Raw genomic sequence first — 26,449 nt, 5'->3', positions numbered from 1 at the left:
TTGACAGGGCTATCAGACAAAAGAGACAGGCTTGGAAGGACTGGAAGAACGGTGGTAGCAGGGAATTGTATCAGACAGCCAGAAGGGAAGCTAGGAGACAGGTTTATTTAGCCAGAGGGGAAGCAGATAAGAAAAAATTTGCCAATGTTCTGAGCCATGAGGATGAAAGACTTGAGGTATTTCGTGTTGCAAGACAGTGTGTGAGAGAGAATCGTGATGTGGTAGGAGAGAAGTGTGTTCGCATGGATGATGGTTCACTTGCGCTAAATGAGGATGCAAAAAGAGAGGTTTGGAGATGCCACTATGAAAGGTTGCTGAATAAAGAAAATGAATGGGATAAAGAGAGTCTGCCGAATGTCAACCCAACAGAGGGACCAGCCATCCGAGTTGAAAATTCTTTGGTAGTTAAAGCAATTAGAAGCATGAAGACAGGGAAAGCCCCAGGCCCATCAGGAATTACTGCAGAGATGCTCAAAATATCTGGCAGTGTCGGCTATAACCTAGTCACCCAGGTGATACACGAAGGAGTCATACCCAATGACTGGTGTAGCAGCATACTAGTCAACTGCTACAAAGGTAAAGGTGATGCCCTAGATACAAATAATTACAGAGGTATCAAGCTGTTGGATCAGGTAATGAAGGTTACGGAGAGGGTCATTGCCCAACTAATTAAAGAGAGAGTTAGTTTAGATGAGATGCAGTTTGGGTTCGTGCCAGGGAAAAGGACCACTGATGCTATATTCCTGGTAAGGCAGCTGCAGGAGAAATACCTAGCCAAAGATAAGCCCCTGTACCTGGCTTTCATTGACATGGAGAAAGCTTTTGATAGGGTCCCCCGATCCCTTATCTGGTGGTCAATGAGGAAACTAAGGATAGATGAATGGCTGGTGAGGGCTGTGCAAGACATGTACAGAGATGCTGTAAGGTTAGGGTTGGCAACATGTACACAGAAGAATTCAGAGTAGAGGTTGGGGTCCACCAGGGTTCAGTACTCAGCCCCCCTCCTTTTTATCATAGTCCTCCAGGCAATTACGGAGGAATTCAAGACAGGTTGCCCCTGGGAGCTCCTCTACGCTGACGACCTTGCTCTAATTGCTGAGTCACTATCAGAACTGGAGGAGAAGTTCCAGGTGTGGAAGGAGGGTTTAGAATCGAGGGGCCTTAGAGTCAACCTAGCTAAAACCAAAGTACTAATAAGTAGGAAGGTAGACAATCCACAAATGTCTTCAGGAAGACGGCCCTGCTCGATCTGCAGAAAAGGTGTAGGTAGAAACTCTATAAGATGTACCCAGTGTAAGCTATGGACACATAAGAGGTGCAGCAATGTCAAAGGTAGGCTAACTGGGAAGATAGTTTTTGTATGTGGCAGATGCTCGGGAGCATAAACCTCCGAAAATCTGCAGAAAACAACTTCCGTCACTTTCCAGGGGAAAAAACTAGAAGTAGTTGATAGCTTCCGTTATCTAGGTGACCAAGTCAGTAGTGGGGGTGGGTGCGCTGAAAGTGTAACTTCTAGAATAAGAATAGCCTGGGCAAAGTTTGGGAGCTCTTACCTCTGCTGGTGACTAAAGGCCTCTCGCTCAGATTAAAAGGCAGACTGTATGATGCATGTGTACAAACAGCCATGCTACATGGCAGTGAAACATGGGCCGTGACTGCTGAGGACATGCGTAAGCTCGTGAGGAATAAACCCAGTATGCTTTGATGGATGTGTAATGTCAGTGTACATACTCGACAGAGCGTTAGTACCTTGAGAGAAATGTTGTACCTAAGAAGCATCAGTTGTGGTATGCAAGAGAGACGATTGCGCTGGTATGGTCATGTGGCGAGAATGGATGAAGATAGGTGTGTGAGAAAGTGCCAATCCCTAGCAATTGAGGGAACCCGTGGAAGAGGTAGACCCAGGAAAACCTGGGACGAGGTGGTGAAGCACGACCTTCGAACTTTAGGCCTAACTGAGGAAATGACCAGCGACCGAGACCTTTGGAAATATGCTGTACGTGAGAAGACCAGGCAGGACAAGTGAGCCCAGCCCACTTATGAATGCCTTTCCTCCCTTGGACACAAAGACCTGTTGAGGCAAGCGAAGTCGATATAGAACCTCATCCGATGACAGGCACCCATGCCAACCCCCTTTGCTTGCAAAGACATGTTGGGGCAAGAGAAAGCGAAATCGAAATCGAATTGAACCAGCCAGGATCCCTGGTCTGGTGGTACGTAAAAAGCACTATCCGACTCGTGGCCGATGCCAGCGCTGCCTCGACTGGCCCCCGTGCCGGTGGCACATAAAATACACCAATCCGACCATGGCCGTTGCCAGCTTCGCCTGGCACCTGTGCAGGTGGCGCGTAAAAAGCACCCACTACACTCACGGAGTGGTTGGCGTTAGGAAGGGCATCCAGCTGTAGAAACATTGCCAGTTAAGACTGGAGCCTGGTGCAGCCTTCTGGCTTCCCAGATCCCCGGTCGAACCGTCCAACCCATGCTAGCAAGGAGAACGGACGTTAAAGGATGATGATGATGATGATATGTGTGTGTGCACGCATTATATATACAAATTATATATATACATATATATATATATATATATATATATATATATATAAATTAAATTAGAGAAAAAACCACTAATAGGCAAATGAAACAGTGAAAAACCCAAAACAAAAACATAAAAATAAAAAAATTATATATAGAAAATATATGATATATAAAATTGAAAAATATAAAAACTATTAAAATTTAAAATAAAAATTATTAAATTATATTTATAATTTGTTTAAAAATATATATAACTATCAAAAAGTATTAAAAAGTTTAATATCCATAAATACAGATATATACACTTTGTATATATACATATTTATATATCGAACACACACACACACACATATATAAATGAATGCAATAAATATCTGATTCATAATATTTGTTCTCACAGCTTCATATATATACTAGAAGTATCGCCCAGCGTTGTTCGGGTTTATTTTCTTTTCGACCCTTTAGAATTGGAATTTTTGAAAAGTAAAAATCTTGCATTATGTAGCTTGTTATTCTCTAAAAGTGAACAGTTTTCTGGTTGAAATACACCGAAAAATGACGACACAGCAGTCAAAGAATCGTAAAAAATAGGGATTTTCATAGAAAAAAAAGCAGCCTTCTGATGTAAAGAATTTTTGTTGTTGACATGGTGCGATTTGAATTTTTTCTACGGAAGGAAGAGCAAGCCTTCATCTATCATACTCTCAATTTTGGTCAACTTGCGCCTCAGTGTCTCGGTAGAGATAGTGTTAGTTGAAGGCTGCAAAACCTGCCACACACAGACAACTTCAGCTTTATATATATAGATATATCGTGCAATGCCACTCCCTGTAAGAAGCATTTGTGCTAGTTCATGTAAAAAGCACACATGCTGATCCATGTGGTTATTCAACTTACGCCTTCCCCTGAAATTGCTGGCCTTGTGCCAAAATAATGTCAGATACAATAATGCCTTGATATATGAGTTAATTTCTTCCTGGAGATTGCTCCTAAAGTGAAAACTCATAAAGCAAAGCAATAATTTCCAATAGAAGCAATGTTCATCATCATCATTATCATCATTCAACGTCCACTTTCCATGCTGGCATGGGTTGGACGGTTCAACAGGGGTCTGGGAAGCCAGAAGGCTGCACCAGGCCCAGTCTGATCTGGCAATGTTTCTACGGCTGGATGCCCTTCCTAATGCCAACCACTCCGTGAGTGTAGTGGGTGCTTTTTACGTGCCAGACGGCCATGATCGGATGGTGCTTTTTATGTGCCACCAGCACGGGGACCAGATGAAGCTGGCAATGGCCACGATAGGATGGTGCTTTTTATGTGCCACCGGCACGGAGGCCAGTCGTGCGGAGCTGGCTACGGCGACGTTCGGATGGTTCTCTTACGTGCCACTGCCGCTGGTATCACAGCTACAAATTCCATTCATGTTGATAGATTACGATTTTGATTTTGATCTTGATCTTCACTTGCCTCAACAGGTCTTCACAAGTGGAGTTTTGTGTCCCAAGAAGGAAAGGAATGCATAAGTGGGCTGGCTACATCCCAGGTGTGGGCCACGGGATTATGGCCTCACTTGTCCTGCCGGGTCTTCTCACGCACAGCATGTTTCCATAGGTCTCGGTCTCTAGTCATTTCCTCGGTGAAATTAAAGTTTGAAGGTCGTGCTTCACCACCTCGTCCCAGGTTTTCCTGGGTCTACCTCTTCCACAGGTTCCCTCAACTGCTAGGGTGTGGCACTTTTTCACACAACTATCTTCATCCATTCTCGCCACACGACCATACCAGCGCAAACGTCTCTCTTGCACACCACAACTGATGCTTCTTAGGTCTAACTTTTCTCTAGAAGAACTTACACTCTGTCGAGTATGAACACTGACATTACACATCCATCGGAGCATACTGGCTTCATTTATTGCAAGCTTACGCATATTCTCAGCAGTCACGGCTCATGTAGCATAGCAGTTCGTACACATGCGTCATACAATCTGCCTTTTACTCTCAGCGAAAGGCCTTTTGTCACCAGCAGAGGTAAGAGCTCTCTGAACTTTGCCCAGGCTATTCTTACTCTAGCATTTACACTTTCAGCGCACCCGCCCCCACTGCTGATTTGGTCACCTAGGTAACGGAAGCTATCAACTACTTCTAGTTTTTCTCCCTGGAATGTGGCGGAAGATGGTCTCTGCGTATAAATCATAATTCATTCCCAGAAAAATATTTTACCTCTAAAATTTATAATACTTGTAAATAAATGACAATAAAACAACAGTAAAATGTAAATAATATTTTATGTAAAGTCAAAAACAATGTCAAGATCATTTAGAATAGACAAAATATTATTATAATTGTTTTCTGAATCACTTTCACAAGACTCAGGGACACCATCATTTGTAGACGTGACCACTGATTCACAAGCAAAGAAACAAGTCTAGAGGTGTTTACTGAGAAGCATTCCTTTGCTCTTTATAAACTTCTTGGTAAGACACAGATGCATTTGTTATGGTAGTAGAAACTTTCAAAATTTGGATGTTATGCTTGAAAAATAAAACTCATAAACAATGTCTGTAACTTGGGAAATGAATCTATTCCTCATGAAATGTGTTCTCTGTCTGTATGAACATGCTTGTGCTTGGTTAAGTGATCGCTTTGAGGAAAGGATTTACCACAGATTTCACAGTGATATGGCTTTTCTCCTGCATGAATGTATTTGTGTTTAAATAAGGCACTCCATGTAGAGAATGATTTACCAGATTTCACAGTGATATGGTTTCACACTTGAATGAATGTATTTGCGAACAGTTAACCTGGGTCCATCAGAGAATGACTTACCACAGACACCGCAATGATATGACTTCTCTCCTGTGTGAATACGTATCTGATTAGTTAAGATTCTATTTTCATAAAATAATTTACCACAGATATGACATTGCTACAGCTTCTCTCCTGTATGATTGCGTCTGTGATTAGTCACACCTTTATTTTGAAAGAATGATTTACCACAGATTTCGCAGTGATATGGCTTCTCTCCTGTATGAACAGGCCCGTGCATGTTTAAGTGATCGTTTCGAGGGAAAGATTTACCGCAGATTTCACAGTGATATGGTTTTTCTCCTGTATGAACATGCTTGTGCTTAGCTAAGGTATCGTTTCGAGAGAAAGATTTGTCACAGATTTCACAGTGATATAGTCCTTCTCCTGTATGAACACGCCTGTGCATGGTTAAGTTATCGTTTCGAGAGAAAGATTTGTCACAGATTTCACAGTGATATAGTCCTTCTCCTGTATGAACACGCCTGTGCTTGGTTAAGGTATCGTTTCGAGAGAAAGATTTGTCACAGATTTCACAGTGATATGTAGAGAGATTAAAGCAGTGAAAGTTTTACTACATTTTAATATAGACATGGCTGTAGAAGTGCAGGGATGATTGTGTGGTAAGAAGTTGGCTTCCCAACCACATGGTCCTGGGTTTAGTCCCAGAGTGGCCAATCAAAGACATGGTTGATGGAAACTGAAAGAAGCTTGACATATCCCAAATACCAAAATGAATTCTTATCGAAATAAGCAAAACAGAAATTTAAATACGAAGAACCATTTGATAAGTCACCTGATGAGACATGTCTGCATCAAACGATGCCCCACAACTGTTCGTACACAATCTCACCTGCGAGGCACAGATGCACGATGGGTTGAAACAATCATAGTGAATACTAGTCTTGGAAGGTCAGTTTTGGCACAGCTTTTTACATTTAATGTCCATTTACCATGCTTCCCTGGGTTGGTTGGTTTGACCTGTGCTGGCGAACAGGAGTGATGCACCCAGTTCCTGCCTGATTTAGATTGCTTTCTACAGCTGGACACTCTTCTTAACGCCCACCACTTTAGAGACTGTGTCGCAACTTTCTCCTGTATGAACATGCCTGTGCCTGGTTAAGCAATCATTTCGAGAGAAAGAATTGTCACAGATTTCACAGTGATATGGTTTTTCTCCTGTATGAACACTAATCTTGTGCCTAGTTAAGGTATCTTTTTGAGAAAAGGATTTACCACAGATATCACAGTAGTATGGCTTCTCACCTGTATGGATGCGTATGTGCTTAGTCAAGCTATCACTTCGAGAGAAGGATTTATTATAGATATCACAGTGATATGGTTTTTCTCCAGTATGAACACGCCTGTGCTTGGTTAAGTTATCATTTAAAGAGAAAGATTTACCACAGATTTCACAGTGATGTGGTAATTCTCCTGCATGAACACGCTTGTGCTTGGTCAAGCAATCGTTTCGAGAGAAAGATTTACCAGATTTCACAGTGATATGGTTTTTCTCATGTATGAACACGCTTGTGCTTGGTTAAGGTATCGTTTCGAGAGAAAGATTTACCACAGATTTCACAGTGATATGGTTTTTCTCCTGTATGAACACGCTTGTGTTTGGTTAAGGTATTGTTTTGAGAGAAAGATTTACCACAGATTTCACAGTGATATGGTTTTTCTCCTGCATGAACACGCCTGTGCTTGATTAAGCAATCGTTTTGAGAAAAAGATTTACCACAGATTTCACAGTGATATGGTTTTTCTCCTGTATGAACATGCTTGTGCTTGGTTAAGTGATCGTTTCGAGAGAAAGATTTACCACAGATTTCACAGTGATATGGTTTTTCTCCTGTATGAACACGCTTGTGCTTGGTTAAGTTATTGTTTTGAGAAAAAGATTTACCACAGATTTCACAGTGATATGGTTTTTCTCCTGTATGAACATGCTTGTGCTTGGTTAAGTGATCGTTTCGAGAGAAAGATTTACCACAGATTTCACAGTGATATGGTTTTTCTCCTGTATGAACACGCTTGTGCTTGGTTAAGTTATTGTTTCGAGAGAAAGATTTACCACAGATTTCACACTGATATGGTTTTCCTCCTGTATGAACATGCTTGTGAACGGTTAAGTGATCGTTTCGAGAGAAAGATTTGTCACAGATTTCACAGTGATATGGTTTTTCTCCTGTGTGAACACCACTCTTGTGCCTAGTTAAGTTTTCGTTTTGAGAGAAAGACTTACCACAGATTTCACAGTGATATGGTTTTTCTCCTGTATGAGTACATTCGAGAATGACTAACTTATCTTTCTGAGAGAATGACTTGCCACAGATATCACAATCAAATGATGTTTTGCCCTTTTCGTTCTGTTCCTCATCAGAAAAATCAATTTCTTCAGACTCTCTTTTACTTTCAACTTCACTCCAATATAATTTATTTTCCATAATTTTCCTTTCTCTCGTCACAGTACACAAAGGTTTTCCTTCTTCTCGTATATTGCTCTGAACAAATATTTCTACTGATATATCTCCATCAAAAGTGTTCTTTGTTAATATCTGAAGATGCTGCAAACTGCCTTCTTAATTGCTTTAACTCATTAACATTCAGATTACTCTGTCAAATAGAATGTTTATTGAAATTCTTCTGAATTAATCATTCATTATGTTATCACGTTCAGATTTCAATGTTGTGATTGTTTATTTTTAGAATGACCTTGTAGGGTGGGTGTGAGGGGTGGGATCTGGCTAGTATGAATATAAAACACACAAAAATATGGCCAGTTTAACCGTTTAGCATTGAGATTCCTTTGTGAAATGTAATGCTTATTTATTCATATTGTTTTGAATTAATCATGGATTATCTCATAGCTTTGAGACTTCAGTGATTTGATTGTTTATGTTTAAATTGACACTGCAGGGTGAGTGTGAGAGGCCAGATGTGGGCAGTTTTAACATAAAATTGCCAGAATATTTGTGCTAGTTTAAATGCTAAATGATTAATTAAGATGCAAATATAATTTTCTGTGTATTCCAGACAATAAAGAAGAGAAATTTCATAACATATGTCAGAGTTCAGCAGATATATTTTGCAGTAATTCAATAAATATTTATAGAAACAGGGTTATACGTGTTTTGTATAACATCTTTGCTCAGTCTTCAAAAGACTTTCCATTCTAATGACGTTGCTTATGTAAAAATCCTGTGAAGCAGATGTCATCTGATAATCTGAAACGAAAGAGAAACAACAGTGTAAAACATACAAGATAATTAGGAATTAGAGAGATTAAAGCAGTGAAACTTTACTACATTTTTATATAGACATGGCTGTAGAAGTGCAGGGATGGTTGTGTGGTAAGAAGATAGCTTCCCAACCACGTGGCCCTGTGAATTCTAATTGAAATAAGCAAAACAGAAATTTAAATACGAGGAACCATTTGATAAGTCACCTGATGAGCATGTCTGCATGAAAGGATGCCCCACAACTGTTCGTACAGAATCTCACCTGCGAGGCACAGATGCACGATGTGTTGAAACAATCATAGTGAATACTAGTCTTGGAAATTCTATTTTCTTTCTCTTTCTCTCATTTTTCAAACTCTACTGACATGAAGGAATTCCTCAAATAAATCCAGTGTCATTTATATCCATACTGTAGATGACATCAGATAGCCAAATACAGTGGGAAGGCTATCTAAAATAATTGATTTATCTGATGATGTAGAGAATGAAGAGGGCAAAACATCATATGATTGTGATACCTGTGGTAAATTATTCTCTCGGAAAACTAACCTACTCACTCACCGACGTATTCATACAGGAGAGAAGCCATATCATTGTGATACCTGTGGTAGATCATTCTCTCGAAATCAAGGCTTGACTAGGCACAGACGCGTCCATACAGGTGAGAAGCCATATCACTGTGATATCTGTGGCAAATTGTTCGCTCAGAAAGGCAATGGTATACTATAAGGTGTATATATAAATTTAAAATTATTACTTCATCATCATTTAAATTCCATTTTACACACTGGCATGGGTTGGATGAATTGAAAGGAGCTAACCAGCTGAAGGGCTGATCAGGCCCCATCTCTATCTTAAAATAGTTTCTATGGCTGGATGCCCTTTCTAACACAAACCCTTTACAGAATGTACTGGGTGATATTACGCAGTACCACTGGGTGCTTTTTACGTGGTATCAGCACCCATGATCCTGCAGGATTAGGGATGCTCTGCTGGAGGGGGTTGCAAGGGACAAGCTTGTATGCAAGGGCAACCATGCTTTTACTTAGCTTGATGGGTCTTTTCAAGCACTGCAAACTGCCAGGATTCTCGTTTCCTGATCCCCTTCATTTAATGTCCACCTTCAATACCAGTATCTGCTGGATGTTTTGGTAGGAGGTGGTCAGTCAGAAGACTGCCCCAGACTTGTGTGTCTGTTTTGGCTCAGCTTTTACAGCTGGATGCTCTTCCTAACACCAACCATACTACAGAGGGTATGGAGTACTTTTTAAGTGGAAAGATCACAGGCAAGGTCAGTTTTGGCACAGCTTTTTACATTTAATGTCCATTTACCATGCTTCCCTGGGTTGGTTGGTTTGACCTGTGCTGGCAAACAGGGGTGCTGCCCCCAGTTCCCGCCTGATTTAGATTGCTTTCTACAGCTGGACACTCTTCTTAACGCCAACCACTTGTAATGGAACTGGTTGATTCTTTACACTGTTTGGGTGCAACCAATTTCCTTTCTTTAGTTTCCAGAAACTACCAGTCAGGAACAAAAACGTAACCTTAAAAGTATATATGACTCTTTATTTTCTTATTTACAAAAGAAGTACCTTGGTATATTGGTATCCACTTGGTTCGATATAGCTTGGTTCTTACATTTGTAAGATAAACCTCACAACCAATTCAGCAGCAACAGAGCAGGTCAAATCCCAAGCGTCTGGGACAGGAGAATAGGCTAATCACACATTTAACATGTCCTTTCGCTTCAATAGTCGTGTCTTAAATCAACGACGCTTTTAAGGAATGTGATAGAATTTTCTTCCCCAGTCTCTAGCGCATATGCATGAAGGAACTTCCTTAGGCCTTTCCAGAAGGTTCCAGCTCGGCACACGCACACTGAAGAATGACGCTGCGTGTGAACACACTGGAAAATCACGTCACTACACACTTTAAAGATTGTATTGAGATCTTCTCACATAGTCCTTAAATGGGTGCTTTTTATGCAGAGCAGTATAGATGCCCTTTACATAGATCACCATGATATATATATTTATATATATATAAATATAAATATATATATATATATATATATATATATATATATAAATATAAATTTGTTTTTTTATGCCTGGAACTCATTTTATCAGTCTGCTGCCGAAAGTTCCAGGGATGTAAATATACCAACACCGTTTGTTAAGCGGAATGGGAGGGGAAGAAACACTAACACAAAGACACAAATACACATACATACTGAGACAAATCCAGAATTTCTTTAAAAATTTCAACTTTCATGTGTACGGGCCCACCAAATTTATATTTTCATATTAAATTCCGATAGAATTCTAATATACACATTCTGAATGGTATTTGTAGCAAATTTCAAAAAAACGTATTTTTCTATAAATAACTTAATCTTCATAATTTCAGCAGGTTTACAAATAGCAATTATGATCGGGAAAATGTAAAGAAATCTTGAATATTGTTAAGATTTCCCACTAAAACAGGTTTGTACAATGAGAAAACGAAATTTAATATAAAATAAGAAGAAATTATTACTTCACTCACAATTTAATCTCACTCGTTATCTTCGAAATAGTCCTTTCCCCTTCAGTTTTGATACAAAAGTAGAAATTCATCCAGAAAAATCATTAATTTCAGACGAGATCAAAGAATATCTGACACCAGAAATATCACTGACAAAAACTTATAAAAAAGGGGAATGTATAAAACATACATTGGTTTGCTTTAATTACCGAAACGAAATCCAAACGATGTCAATTTTACCTTTCATTGCTTTGGGATGAATAAAATAAAGACCCAGTCAAAACAAGAGGTCGGTGGTAGTTACTAAGTCCCCCAAACCACCATCAGTAGGCCTTTTAATAAAAACTTTGCTTCTAGCAGATAACTGAAGAAACAATTATATCAAGGAGAATAACTTCTACGAGCGACTGACCAAACTCTACTTTACCACCTTCAGAAAATGCGAATGTTTTGAAACTGTTAATATTGTTAGTACAGCCATATAATGCTGATTGCACCTTGTCTCGCCTGATCACCGAAGTGAAGCAATGTCGAGCCTGCAGGGTACTTAGATGGGTGACCGCTTGGACAACCTATCTGCCCAAAGCATCTAATCTATTTTCCAGGGCGGCGAGCTGGCAGGATCGTTAGCACGCCGGACGAAATGCTAACCGCTATTTCGACCGTCGCTACGTTCGTAATGAATGCGGGAGATTAGAAGTAAGACACGTACCTTCTCTTCGTTGACCCTTATCTGTCCGATGGTAATGTACCCTTCCACGTGGCCCGTCCCGAAACGCTAAAAATAGCAGCTGCTATCCCTCACCTGGTCGAAGCAGTGACACGTCCTGCACTCACAACTTCCCCGATCGAAAAGTGCGCAATCGCCCCTACCCTATGCGCGCCCTTCCTCTTCCGGTCAGCTTCCTAGCCGCTGACGTCATCCCACAGTTCCCAGTTCAAATTCCGTTATAGTCGATTGTGCCTTTCATCGTTTCGGGGTCGATAAAATAAGTACCCGTTGACTAAACCCCATCCTCTACAAGAAGGATATTTTTAGTAAGAGGGATGGTTTAGTGTGAGAAAATGTTAGTAATTGTACATGGTTGGCATGGATAGCATGGCTCTAATAAGCATAATCCTTCAGTATGGGAGATTTAAGAAAGTAAATAGAAATTAAAGGGGAAATAAGTAGGTTTCCATTCCTTACACCGAATCAATATTGGAGTAACTTTTGAATTTCACTAAATTAGCCAAATTATTAAACAAGATTCTTCAGTGTTTGGCAACGGCGTTGACTAATTACGAATTAACTTGCACTTCACTGAGTATTTGCTGGTGTACAAGATGCATCCTTACTTAAGCAGAATATTTAGGGCAGAAACCAGATTAATACTTTTCGTCATTCAGCCATTGGAAAACGTTTTAAAGTAGTTTTGTAGAGAAAAGGTGTCTGGATTTCGCTTTGACCCTTTAACCTTTAACATTGTTCAATGTGATGAAGATGACAGGAATTGAACTCACGATTGAGTCATGCGCCTTCAAATATATATGAGAAGTAACATAATAACTTCATATATATATATATATCATCATCGTTTAACGTCCGCTTTCCATGCTAGCATGGGTTGGACGGTTCAACTGGGGTCTGGGGAGCCCGAAGGCTGCACCAGGCCAGTCAGATCTGGCAGTGTTTCTACAGCTGGATGCCCTTCCTAACGCCAACCACTCCGAGAGTGTAGTGGGTGATTTTATGTGCCACCGACACAGGTGCCAGACGAGGCTGGCAGACGGCCACGCTCGGATGGTGTTTTTTATGTGCCACCGACACAGGTGCCAGACGAGGCTGGCAGACGGCCACGCTCGGATGGTGTTTTTTATGTGCCACCGACACAGGTGCCAGACGAGGCTGGCAGACGGCCACGCTCGGATGGTGTTTTTTATGTGCCACCGACACAGGTGCCAGACGAGGCTGGCAGACGGCCACGCTCGGGTTGTGTTTTCGGTGTTTTCTTATGTGCCACCGGCACTGGTACCACAAGGATACAAATTCCATTGATGTTCATCTATTTTGATTTGGTTTGATTTGATTTGATTTGATTTTCACTTGCCTCAACAGGTCTTCACAAGTGTCACAAGCAGGAAGGTATGCACAGGTGGACTGACTACGTCCCAGGTAGGGGCCAAGGGTTATGGCTTCCCTAGTCTTGCCGGGTCTTCTCATGCACAGCATACTTCCATAGGTCTCGGTCTCTAGTCATTTCCATGGTGAGACCTAACGTTCGAAGGTCGTGCTTCACCACCTCGTCCCAGGTGTTCCTGGGTCTACCTCTTCCACGGGTTTCCTCAACTGCTAGGGATTGGCACTTTCTCACACACCTATCTTCATCCATTCTCGCCACATGACCATACCAGCGCAATCGTCTCTCTTGCACACCACAACTGATGCTTCTTAGGTACAACATTTCTCTCAAGGAACTAACGCTCTGTCGAGTAAGTACACTGACATTACACATCCATCGGAGCATACTGGCTTCATTCCTCATGAGCTTACGCATGTCCTCAGCAGTCACGGCCCATGTTTCACTGCCATGTAGCATGGCAGTTCGTTCACATGCATCATACAGTCTGCCTTTTACTCTGAGCGAGAGGCCTTTAGTCACCAGCAGAGGTAAGAGCTCCCTAAACTTTGCCCAGGCTATTCTTATTCTAGCAGTTACACTCTCAGCGCACCCACCCCCACTACTGACTTGGTCACCTAGATAACGGAAGCTATTAACTACTTCTAATTTTTCCCCCTGGAAGGTGACGGAAGTTGTTTTCTGGGACGTAGTCAGTCCACCTGTGCATACCTTCCTGCTTGTGACACTTGTGAAGACCCTATATATATATATATCCTACAAGAATCGCCAAGTGTTGCTCGCATTTGTTTTCTTTTTGACCCTTTAGAATTGGAATTTTTGAAAAGTAAAAATCTTGCATTATGTAGCTTGTTATTCTCTTAAAGTGAACAGTTTTCTGGTTGAAATACACCAAAAAACGGTGACACAGCAGTCAAAGAATCGTAAAAAATAGGGATTTTCATAGAAAAAAAGCACCGTTCTGATCTAAATAATTTTTGTTGTTGACATGGTGCGATTTCAATTTTTTCTTCTACGGAAGGAAGAGCAAGCCTTCTTTTATCATACTCTCAATTTTGGTCAACTTGCGCTACAATGTCTCGGTAGAGATAGTGTTAGTTGAAGGCTGCAAAACCTGCCACACACACAGAGACAACTTCAGCTTTATATATATAGATATATCGTGCAATGCAGCTCCCTGTAAGAAGCATTTGTGCTAGTTCATGTAAAAAGCACACATGCTGATCCATGTGGTTATTCAACTTACTCCTTCCCCTGAAATTGCTGGCCTTGTGCCAAAATAATGTCAAATACAATAATGCCTTGATATATGAGTTAATTTCTTCCTGGAGATTGCTCCTAAAGTGAAAACTCATAAAGCAAAGCAATAATTTCCCATAGAAGCAATGTTATAAATTGAAATTCATTCCTAGAAAAATATTTTACCAATAAAATTTATAATACTTGTAAATAAATGACAATAAAACAACAGTAGAATGTAAAGAATATTTTATGTAAAGTCAAAAACAATGTCAAGATTATTTAGAATAGACAAAATATTATTATTACTATTGTATTCTGAATCACTTTGAAAAGACTCAGGGACACCATCATTTGTAGACGTGACCACTGATTCACAAGAAACAAGTCTAGAGTTGTTTACTGAGAAGCATTCCTTTGCTTTTTATAAACTTCTTGGTAAGACACAGATGCATTTGTTATGGTTGTAGATGCTTCCCTGGGTTGGTTGGTTTGACCTGTGCTAGCAAACAGGGGTGCTGCCCCCAGTTCCTGCCTGATTTAGATGGTTTTCTACAGCTGGACACTCTTCTTAATGCCAACCACTTTAGACACTGTGTTGAGATCTTCTCACATGGTCCTTGTATGGGAGCTTTCTATGCAGAGCAGTATAGATGCCCTTTACATAGATCACCATGATAAATATATATCATATATATATATATATATACATACATTAAAAAAACCCCACCTTTTATCAATTCAAAATGAACAATTAAATTACACCATCTCGAAAACTACATAAAATAGAAATATTAAAATTAAAATAACCATAAAATATCCAAGATTAAGTAACTTGCAAAAAAAATAATAAAAACATACATAATTGGTAGAATAATGACACGTCATTGATATTTTATTGTTATTTTAATTTTAATATTTTTATTATACGTAATTTTCTAGATGGTGTAATTTAATTGTTCATTTTGAATTGATAAAAGGTTGTACTTTTCTAATTTCTCATATATATATATATATATACATTTCGTTTCTCAAGAAGTTTTTTCTTCTTTGCCTTAACTTTGTTTAACAAAACCAAAAGTTTTATTGAAATATAGGCATGCTTAATTATTTTTTAATGAAAAGAACTGTTTAAACCATGTTTGTGTTCTCCCAGTCAACAGCCTTATAATTACTGGTACTTTAAACTCTTCGGTTGCATATTTGTGTGAATAAAATCGTTTTTCTTTGGAATAGAAAAAAGTCTATCTTTATTTCTTCTTTTTCTGGTGTCCCTAATTTAGGTTAAATCAGTGTTTCTCAAAGGGGAGGCCTATGGAGCGGTCGGACAAGTTGTCTTGAGAAAATTTGGTTTAAATGTTTGACAACTCATCACCGTCTGTGGACGAGGAGGAGGGGCACTTTGCAACTGTGTGTGTGTATATATATATAATTATAATTCTGCTTCTTATTATTACTATCTTTTACTTATTTCTGTCATTAGACTGCCATCATGCTGGGGCATCGCCTTGAAGAATCAGTAGTGAGACTGGATCGACCCCAGAACTTATTTGTTTTTTAGGCCTGGAACTCATTTCATCAGTCTAATATAAAAACAAAATGAAATTATTACTTTACTCACCATTTAATATCACTCCTTATCCTCCGTATAGTCTTTCCCCCCAAAAGTTTTGATACAAAAGTAGAAATTCATCGAGAAAAGTCGATAATTTTAGACGAGATCAAAGAATATCTGACCCTAAAAAGAACCGTTACAAAATTTGCGTAAACGGGGAATATATAAAACATGTAATGGTTTGCTTGAAATACCGAAACGAAATCTTAGCATCGTAACAAAATTAACAGCAACTATTTACACCATGCAGTATTTCTTGTGGTTTTTTACGTTTTGAGATCAAATCCTGCCGATGTCAATTTTACCTTTCATTGCTTCGGAATCAAAATAAAGATCCATCGAAAAGAGAGGTTGATACTAATCTCCCCCACACCCCCAATATTAAGTCTATTAATAACAACTTTGCTTCTAGCAGGTAACTGAGGTAACAATTATATCCTTTTCTACTCTAGGCACAAGGCCAGAAATTTGGAGTGAGAGGGGCAGTCGATTAGATCGACCACAGTACGCAACTGGTACTTAATTTATCGACCCCGAAAGCATGAAAGGCAAAGTCTAGCTCGGCGGAATTTGAACTCAGAACATAAAAAACAGACGAAATACGGGCAGGTATTTCGCCCGGCGTGCTAACGTTTCTGCCAGCTTGCCGCCTTAAGAAACAATTATATCAAAAGCAACTTCCACGAATGAATGACCAATTAGTAATATGTCACCTTTAGAAAATGCGAACGTTTGCTGTGCTTGCTAAAAAGACCCATGTAAAAGAAAATTGGTAAACACCAATTTTTGAAGCGATTCTTTCTCATGACAGTAGACTCACCATGGCAAGCATTCAAAACTTCTTCATCGTGGACGGCAACACATTGACGATTAAAAGGCTGGCACAAATTTTTTAGCTTGATGTAACAGAGAATTCCTAAACACCCGCTCCTTTAAATTTTAATCCCCTTCCAGCCCCATTTAGACCCCTTTTCACATTTTGGTTAATATAACCTGATTTCATTCGGGTGTACTGGGGCCACATTTTATAAGATGAGGAATTTTGTCCTAGAGGTCACGCCTTTCATTTGACGAAAAAAATATTTGTCATGCAAACTTGCCAGCACTTTTAACATAGGTGTGCATATTTTCAGCTCAACCGACCGACCACATAATGCACACATTATATATATATATATATCCGATCGTGGCCGTTCGCCAGCCTCATCTGGCACCTGTGTCGGTGGCACATAAAAACACCATCCGAAGACCCGGCGACGTAGTCAGTCCACCTGTGCATACCTTCCTACTTATGACACTTGTGAAGACCTGTTGAGGCAAGTGTGTGACACTTGTGTAGACCTGTTGAGGCAAGTGAAAATCAAAATCAAATCAAATCAAATCAAACCAAATCAAAATAGATGAACATCAATGGAATTTGTATCTTTGTGGTACCAGTACCGGTGGCACACAAGAAAACCATCCGAACATGGCCGTAGCCAGTACCGCATCGACTGGCCTCTGTGATGTGGGCACATAACAAACACCATCCGATCGTGGCCGTCCGCCAGCCTCATCTGGCACCTGTGTCGGTGGCACATAAAAACACCAACCGAAGACCCGGCAAGACTAGTCAGGCCATAACCCATGGCCCCTACTTGGGACGTAGTCAGTCCACCTGTGCATACCTTCCTTCCTTCTTGTGACACTTGTGAAGACCTGTTGAGGCAAGTGAAAATCAAATCAAATCAAATCAAAATAGATGAACATCAATGGAATTTGTATCTTGTGGTACCAGTGCCGGTGGCACACAAGAAAACCATCCGAACGTGGCCGTAGCCAGTACCGCATCGACTGGCCTCCGTGCTGTGGGCACGCAACAAACACCATCCGATCGTGGCCGTTCGCCAGCCTCATCTGGCACATAAAAACACCATCCGAAGACCCGGCAAAACTAGTCAGGCCATAACCCGTGGCCCCTACCTGGGACGTAGTCAGTCCACCTGTGCATACCTTCCTTCTTGTGACACTTGTGAAGACTGTTGAGGCAAGTGAAAATCAAATCAAATCAAAACAAATCAAAATAGATGAACATCAATGGAATTTGTATCTTTGTGGTACCAGTGCCGGTGGCACACAAGAAAATCATCCGAACGTGGCCGTAGCCAGTACTGCATAGACTGGCCTCCGTGCTTTGGGGACGTAACAAACACCATCCGATCGTGGCCGTCCGCCAGCCTCATCTGGCACCTGTGTCGGTGGCACATAAAAACACCATCCGAGCGTGGCCGTCTGCCAGCCTCGTCTGGCACCTGTGTCGGTGGCACATAAAAACACCATCCAAGCGTGGCCGTTCGCCAGCCTCGTCTGGCACCTGTGTCGGTGGCACATAAAATCACCCACTACACTCTCGGAGTGGTTGGCATTAGGAAGGGCATCCAGCTGTAGAAACACTGCCAGATCTGACTGGCCTGGTGCAGCCTTCGGGCTCCCCAGACCCCAGTTGAACCGTCCAACCCATGCTAGCATGGAAAACGGACGCTAAATGATGATGATGATATGTGTGTGTGTGTGTGTGCACGCATTATATATACAAATTATATATATATAAGGCTTGGAAGGACTGGAAGAACGGTGGTAGCAGGGAAGTTTATCAGACTGCCAGAAGGGAAGCTAGGAGGCAGGTGTATTAGCCAGAGGGGAAGCAGATAAGAAAAAATTTGCTAATGTCCTGCGCCGGGAGGATGAAAGATTTGAGGTATTTCGTGTTGCAAGACAGTGTGTGAGAGAGAATCGTGACATGGTAGGAGAGAAATGTGTTCGCAAGGATGACAGTTCACTTGCGCTAAATGGGGATGCAAAGAGAGAGGTTTGGAGATGCCACTATGAAAGGTTGCTGAATAAAGAAAATGAATGGGATAAAGAGAGTCTGCCGAATGTCGACCCAACAGAGGGACCAGCAATTCGAGTTGACAGTTCCTTAGTAGTTAAGGCAATTAGAAGTATGAAAACAGGGAAAGCCCCAGGCCCATCAGGTATTACTGCAGAGATGCTCAAAATATCTGGTAGTGTCGGCTATAGCCTACTCACCCGTATAGTTAACCAGGTGATACACGAAGGAGTCATACCCAATGACTGGTGTAGCAGCATAATAGTCAACTGCTACAAAGGTAAAGGTGACGCCCTAGATACAAATAACTACAGGGGTATCAAGCTGCTGGATCAGGTAATGAAGGTTACGGAGAGGGTTATAGCCCAACTAATTAGAGAGAGAATTAGCTTAGATGAGATGCAGTTTGGGTTCGTGCCAGGGAGAAGTACTACTGATGCTATATTCCTGGTAAGACAGCTGCAGGAGAAATACCTAGCCAAAGATAAGCCCCTGTACCTGGCTTTTGTTGACATGGAGAAAGCCATCGACAGGGTACCCCGATCCCTTATCTGGTGGTCAATGAGGAAACTAAGGATAGATGAATGGTTAGTTAGAGCTGTGCGAGCCATGTACAGAGACACTGCTAGTAAGGTGAGGGTTGGCAACGAGTACAGTGAAGAATTCCGGGTAGAGGTTGGGGTCCACCAAGGTTCAGTCCTCAGTCCCCTCCTATTTATCATAGTCCTCCAGGCAATAACGGAGGAATTCAAGACAGGATGCCCCTGGGAGCTCCTGTATGCTGATGACCTTGCTCTAATTGCTGAGTCATTATCAGAACTGGAGTAGAAGTTTCAGGTGTGGAAGCAAGGTCTAGAATCGAAGGGCCTCAGAATCAATCTAGCCAAAACCAAAGTCCTAATAAGTAGGAAAGTAGACAAGTCACAAACCCCTTCAGGTAGATGGCCCAGCTCGATCTGTAAAAAATGTGTAGGTAGAAACTCTATAAGGTGCACCAAGTGCAAGCTATGGAAACATAAGAAGTGTAGCAATGTCAAAGGAAGGCTAACTAGGAAAATAGTTTTTGTCTGTGGCAGATGCTCAGGAGCAATAAACACTGAAAATGTGCAGAGACCAACGTCTACCTAGTTCCAGGGAGAAAAACTAGAAGTAGTTGATAGCTTCCGCTACCTGGGTGTGCTGAAAGTGTAACTTCTAGAGTAAGAATAGCCTGGGCAAAGTTTAGAGAGCTCTTACCCGTGCTGGTGACAAAAGGCCTCTCGCTCAGAGTAAAAGGCAGACTGTATGATGCATGTGTACGTACAGTCATGCTACATGGTAGTGAAACATGGGCTGTGACTGCTGAGGATATGCGTAAGCTCGCAAGAAATGAAGCCAGTATGCTCCGATGGATGTGTAATGTCAGTGTTCATAATCGACAGAGTGTAAGTACCTTGAGAGAAAAGCTGGACCTAAGAAGCATCAGTTGTGGTGTGCAAGAGAGACGTCTGCGCTGGTATGGGCATGTGACGAGAATGGGTGAAGATAGTTGTGTGCAGAAGTGCCACACTCTAGCAGTTGAGGGAACCTGTGGAAGAGGTAGACACAGGAAAACCTGGGACGAGGTGGTGAAGCACGACCTTCGAACTTTAGGTCTCACCAACGAAATGACTAGAGACCGAGACCTATGGAAGTATGCTGTGCGTGAGAAGACCCGGCAAGACCAGTGAGAACAGTCAAAATCAAACTAAATTAACATCAGTGGAAATTGCAGCTGTGGTTAAGCGAACCATCCGATCATTTGTCCGTTGCCAGCCTCGCCTGGCCCCTATGCCGTTGGCACGTAAAAGCACCATCCGCTCGTGTCCGTTGCCAGCCTCGCCTGGCCCCCGTGCTGGTAGCACGTAAAAGCACCATCCGTTCGTGTCCGTTGCCAACCTCGCCTGACCCCGTGCCGGTGGCACGTAAAAACACCATCCGTTCGTGGTCGTTTGCCAGCTCTGTCTGGCACCTGTGCAGGTGGCACGTAAAAAGCACCCACTACACTCACGGAGTTGTTGGCGTTAGGAAGGGCATCCAGCCGTAGAAACGCTGCCAAATCTGACTGGGCCTGATGAAGCCTTCCGGCTTCACAGAACCCAGTTAAACCGTCCAACCCATGCTAGCATGGAAAACGGACGCTAAATGATGATGATGATATATATAAATTAAATTAGATAAAAAACCACTAATAGGCAAATGAAACAGTGAAAAACCCAAAACAAAAACATAAAAATAAAAATATAATATAGAAAATATAAAATTTAAAAATTTAAACTATTAAAATTTAAAATAAAAATTATTAAATTATATTTATAATTTGTTTAAAAATATATATAACTATCAAAAAGTATTAAAAAGTTTAATATACATAAATACAGATATATACATTATATATACATATTTATATATCGAACACACACATATATAAATGAACACAATAAATATCTGATTCATATTTGTTCTCATAATTGTGTTGGTGGTGGCGATGATAATTCTCTCTATGAGTGCAGACATAGTTATAAAGGGTATGTGAAGGGGAGTTAGACAGGAAAGGGAGGAAATAGCGTGAGTGAGAAAGACAGATACGTAAAAGAATGGGAGTAGACTTGTCAAAGTGGGTTTTTGGTCCTAGCAACGACACCTTTTAAGATAGGGATTTCTAACGTAACCCACGGGCATCGTCACTTCATTTTATATGTCCCTGTAATTTTTGGAGTTAATCTGACGGATTGTAGTGGCCTTGAAAGTGATCCAAGTGGTCGAGTCAAACAAACTTTTTTTCAGTTTTATAAATAGAGATATACGAGAAGTATCACCCAGTGTTGCTCGAGTTTGTTTTCTTTTCGACCCTTTAGAATTGGAATTTTAGAAACGTAAAAATTTTGCATTATGTAGCTTGTTATTCTCTTTAAGTGAACATTTTTCTGGTTGAAATACACTGAAAAATGACGAGACAGCAGTCAAAGAATCGTAAAAAGTAGGGATTTTTGTAGATAAAAAGCATCTGATTGATATAAATAATTTTTGGTGATGACATGGTGCGATTTGAATTTTTTCTTCTACGGAAGGAAGAGCAAGCCTTCTTTTATCATCCTCTCAATTTTGGTCAACTTGCGCTAAAGTGTCTCGGTAGAGATAGTGTTAGTTGAAGGCTGCAAAACCTGCCACACACACAGACAACTTCAGCTTTATATATATAGATATATCGTGCAATGCCACTCCCTGTAAGAAGATTTTGTGCTAGTTCATGTAAAAAGCACACATGCTGATCCATGTGGTTATTCAACTTACTCCTTCCCCTGAAATTGCTGGCCTTGTGCCAAAATAATGTCAGATACAATAATGCCTTGATATATAAGTGAAATCTCATAAAGCAAAGCAATAATTTCCCATAGAAGCAATGTTATAAATTGTAATTCATTCCTAGAAAAATATTTTACCAATAAAATTTATAATACTTGTAAATAAATGACAATAAAACAACAGTAGAATGTAAAGAATATTTTATGTAAAGTCAAAAACAATGTCAAGATCATTTAGAATAGATAAAATATTATTATTATAATTGTTTTCTGAATCGCTTTGAAAAGACTCAGGGACACCATCATTTGTAGACATGACCACTGATTCACAAGCAAAGAAACAAGTCTAGAGTTGTTTACTGAGAAGCATTCCTTTGCTCTTTATAAACTTCTTGGTAAGACACAGATGCATTTGTTATGGTAGTAGAAACTTTCAAAATTTGGATGTTGTGCTTGAAAAATAAAACTCATAAACAATGTCTGTAACTTGGGAAATGAATCTATTCCTCATGAAATGTGTTCTCTGTCTGTATGAACATGCTTGTGCTTGGTTAAGTGATCGTTTCGAGAGAAAGATTTACCACAGATTTCACAATGATATGGTTTTTCTCCTGTATGAATGTATTTGTGTTTAAATAAGGCACTCCATGTAGAGAATGATTTACCACAGATATCACAGTGATATGGCTTCTGTCTTGTATGAATGCGTATGTGAATAGTTACGCGACCATTTTGAGAGAAGGATTTACCACAGATTTGACAGTGATATGGTTTTCACACCTGAATGAATGTATTTGCGAACAGTTAAGCTGGGTCCATCAGAGAATGACTTACCACAGACACCGCAATGATATGACTTCTCATCTGTGTGAATATGTATCTGATTAGTTAAGATTCTATTTTCATAAAATAATTTACCACAGATATGACATTGCTACAGCTTCTCTCCTGTATGAATGTGTCTGTGATTAGTCACGCCTTTATTTTGAAAGAATGATTTACCACAGATTTCGCATGAGATATGGTTTCTTCCGCCAGTATGAATGTATCAGTGATTAAGCAGCTGACTATTTTGAGAAAATGATTTACCAGAGATATCACAATGATATGGTTTTTCTCCTGTATGAAAACGCCTGTGCTTGGTTAAGGTATCGTTTCGAGAGAAAGATTGACCACAGATTTCACAGTGATATGGTTTTTCTCCTGTATGAACATGCTTGTGCTTGGTTAAGTGATCGTTTTGAGAAAAAGATTTGTCACAGATTTCACAGTGATATGGTTTTTCTCCTGTATGAGTACGTTCGTGAATGACTAACTTAGCTTTCCGAGAGAACGACTTGCCACAGATATCACAATCAAATGATGTTTTGCCCTTTTCATTCTTTTCCTCATCAGAAAAATCAATTTCTTCAGACTCTCTTTTACATTCAACTTCACTCCTAAATAATTCATTTTCCATAATGTTCCTTTCTCTTGTCACAGTTCACAAAGGTTTTCCTTCTTCTCGTATATTGCTCTGAACAAATATTTCTACTGATATATCTCCATCAAAAGTGTTCTTTGTTAATATCTGAAGATGCTGCAAACTGCCTTCTTAATTGCTTTAACTCTTTAACATTCAGATTAATCAGTCAAATAGAATGTTTATTGAAATTCTTCTGAATTAATCATTCATTATGTTATCATGTTCAGATTTCAATGTTGTGATTGTTTACTTTTAGAATGACCTTGTAGGGTGGGATCTGGCTAGTATGAATATAAAACACACAAAAATATGGCCAGCTTAACCGTTTAGCATTGAGATTCCTTTGTGAAATGTAATGCTTATTTATTCATATTGTTTTGAATTAATCATGGATTATCTCATAGCTTTGAGACTTCAGTGATTTGATTGTTTACGTTTAAATTGACACTGCAGGGTGAGTGTGAGAGGTCAGAATATTTGTGCTAGTTTAAATGCTAAATGATTAATTAATATGCAAATATAATTTTCTGTGTATTCCAGACAATAAAGAAGAGAAATTTCATAACATATATGTCAGAGTTCAGAAGATATATTTTGCAGTAATTCAGTAAATATTTATAGAAACAGGGTTATATGTGTTTTGTATAACATCTTTGCTCGGTCTTCAAAAGACTTTCCATTCTAATGACGTTGCTTATGTAAAAATCCTGTGAAGCAGATGCCATCTGATAATCTGAAACGAAAGAGAAACAACAGTGTAAAACATACAAGATAATTAGGAATTAGAGAGATTAAAGCAGTGAAAGTTTTACTACATTTTTATATAGACATGGCTGTAGAAGTGCAGGGATGGTTGTGTGGTAAGAAGTTGGCTTCCCAACCACATGGTCCTGGGTTCAGTCCCAGAGTGGCCAATCAAAGCCATGTTTGATGGAAACTGAAAGAAGCTTGACTTGTCCCAAATACCAAAACGAAATCTTATCGAAATAAGCAAAACAGAAATTTAAATACGAGGAACCATTTGATAAGTCACCTGATGGGACATGTCTGCATCAAAGGATGCCCCACAACTGTTCGTACAGAATCTCACCTGCGAGGCACAGATGCACGATGGGTTGAAACAATCATAGTGAATACTAGTCTTGGAAATTCTATTTTCTTTCTCTTTCTCTCATGTTTTAAACTCTACTGACATGAAGGAATTCCTCAAATAAATCCAGTGTCATTTATATCCATACTGTAGATGACATCAGATAGCCAAATACAGTGAGAAGGCTATCTAAAATAATTGATTTATCTGATGATGTAAAGAATGAAGAGGGCAAAACATCATATGATTGTGATACCTGTGGTAAATTATTCTCTCGGAAAACTAACCTACTCACTCACCGACGTATTCATATAGGAGAGAAGCCATATCATTGTGATACCTGTGGTAGATCATTCTCTCGAAATCAAGGCTTGTCAAGGCACAGACGCGTCCATACAGGTGAGAAGCCATATCACTGTGATATCTGTGGCAAATCGTTCGCTCAGAAAGGCAATGGTATACTATAAGGTGTATATATAAATTTAAAATTATTACTTCATCATCATTTAAATTCCATTTTACACACTGGCATGGGTTGGATGATTTGAAAGGAGCTAACCAGCTGAAGGGCTGATCAGGCCCCATCTCTATCTTAAAATAGTTTCTATTGCTGGATGCCCTTTCTAACACAAACCCTTTACACAATGTACTGGGTGATATTACGCAGTACCACTGGGTGCTTTTTACGTGGTATCAGCACCCATGAGCCGGCAGGATTAGGGATGCTCAGCTGGAGGGGGTTGCAAGGGACAAGCTTGTATGCAAGGGCAACCATGCTTTTACTTAGCTTGATGTGTCTTTTCAAACACAGCAAACTGCCAGGATTCTCGTTTCCTGATCCCCTTCATTTAATGTCCACCTTCAATACCAGTATCTGCTGGATGGTTTGGTAGGAGGTGGTCAGTCAGGAGACTGCCCCAGACTTGTGTGTCTGTTTTGGCTAAGATTTTAAGCTGGATGCTCTTCCTAACACCAACCATACTACAGAGTGTATTGACTACATTTTAAGTGGCAAGATCACAGGCAAGGTCAGTTTTGGCACAGCTTTCTACATTTAATGTCCATTTACCATGCTTCCCTGGGTTGGTTGGTTTGACCTGTGCTGGCAAACAGGAGTGCTGCCCCCAGTTCCTGCCTGATTTAGATTGCTTTCTACAGCTGGACACTCTTCTTAACGCCAACCACTTAAGAGACTGTGTTGAGATCTTTTCACATGGTACATGTATGGGTGCTTTTTATGCAAAGCAGTGTAGATGCCCTTTACATAGATCACCATGATATATATATATATATATACATACATATAATAATTATTTGAGGGAATATAAATCCAAACTCACAGGGAAAAAAATTACATATAATAGAAATACTAAATCAAATTTCACAATATAATATATATATATCTAAAAAATTAGAAAAAACCCACATTTTATCATTTCAAAATGAACAATTAAATTACACCATCTAGAAAATTACATATAATAGAATTATTAAAATTAAAATAACAATAAAATATCCATGATTAAGTAACTTGCAAAAAAATAATAAGAACATATATAATTGGTAGAATAACGACACGTCATTGATATTTTAGTGTTATTTTAATTTTAATAATTCTAT

General features: G+C 39.9%; 3 protein-coding genes across 3 annotated transcripts in view; all 3 read right to left on the bottom strand.

Moving 5' to 3' along the window:
• Positions 1-5,453, bottom strand: part of LOC115224993 (zinc finger protein 845-like) — a 254,784-nt gene extending 249,331 nt beyond the window's left edge. The window contains exon 1 of the mRNA XM_029795922.2: positions 5,280-5,453. The gene's annotated coding sequence lies outside the window, so the exon portion shown is untranslated. The remainder of the gene's footprint in view (positions 1-5,279) is intronic.
• Positions 5,454-6,376: 923 nt separating this feature from the next.
• LOC118768076 (zinc finger protein 239-like) overlaps positions 6,377-26,449 on the bottom strand; it is a 21,453-nt gene continuing 1,380 nt past the window's right edge. The window contains exons 2-3 of the mRNA XM_036513872.1: positions 7,256-8,567; positions 6,377-6,660 (exon numbers count right to left, since the gene is read on the bottom strand). Coding sequence (XP_036369765.1) covers positions 6,377-6,660; positions 7,256-7,787 — 816 coding nt within the window. The 5' untranslated portion in view covers positions 7,788-8,567. The remainder of the gene's footprint in view (positions 6,661-7,255; positions 8,568-26,449) is intronic.
• On the bottom strand, positions 22,461-23,889 carry LOC118768219 (zinc finger protein 436-like). Its single transcript, XM_036514327.1, has 2 exons — positions 23,478-23,889; positions 22,461-22,885 (listed from the first exon to the last, which is right to left on the bottom strand). The coding sequence occupies exons 1-2, from the start codon at positions 23,731-23,733 to the stop codon at positions 22,782-22,784; spliced, it is 360 nt and encodes a 119-aa protein (XP_036370220.1). The 5' UTR covers positions 23,734-23,889; the 3' UTR covers positions 22,461-22,781.

Source organism: Octopus sinensis, linkage group LG27 (genome assembly GCF_006345805.1).
Source record: "Octopus sinensis linkage group LG27, ASM634580v1, whole genome shotgun sequence".
In the NCBI taxonomy this organism is placed as follows: domain Eukaryota; kingdom Metazoa; phylum Mollusca; class Cephalopoda; order Octopoda; family Octopodidae; genus Octopus; species Octopus sinensis.
This window is presented reverse-complemented; position numbering and strand designations above follow the sequence as displayed.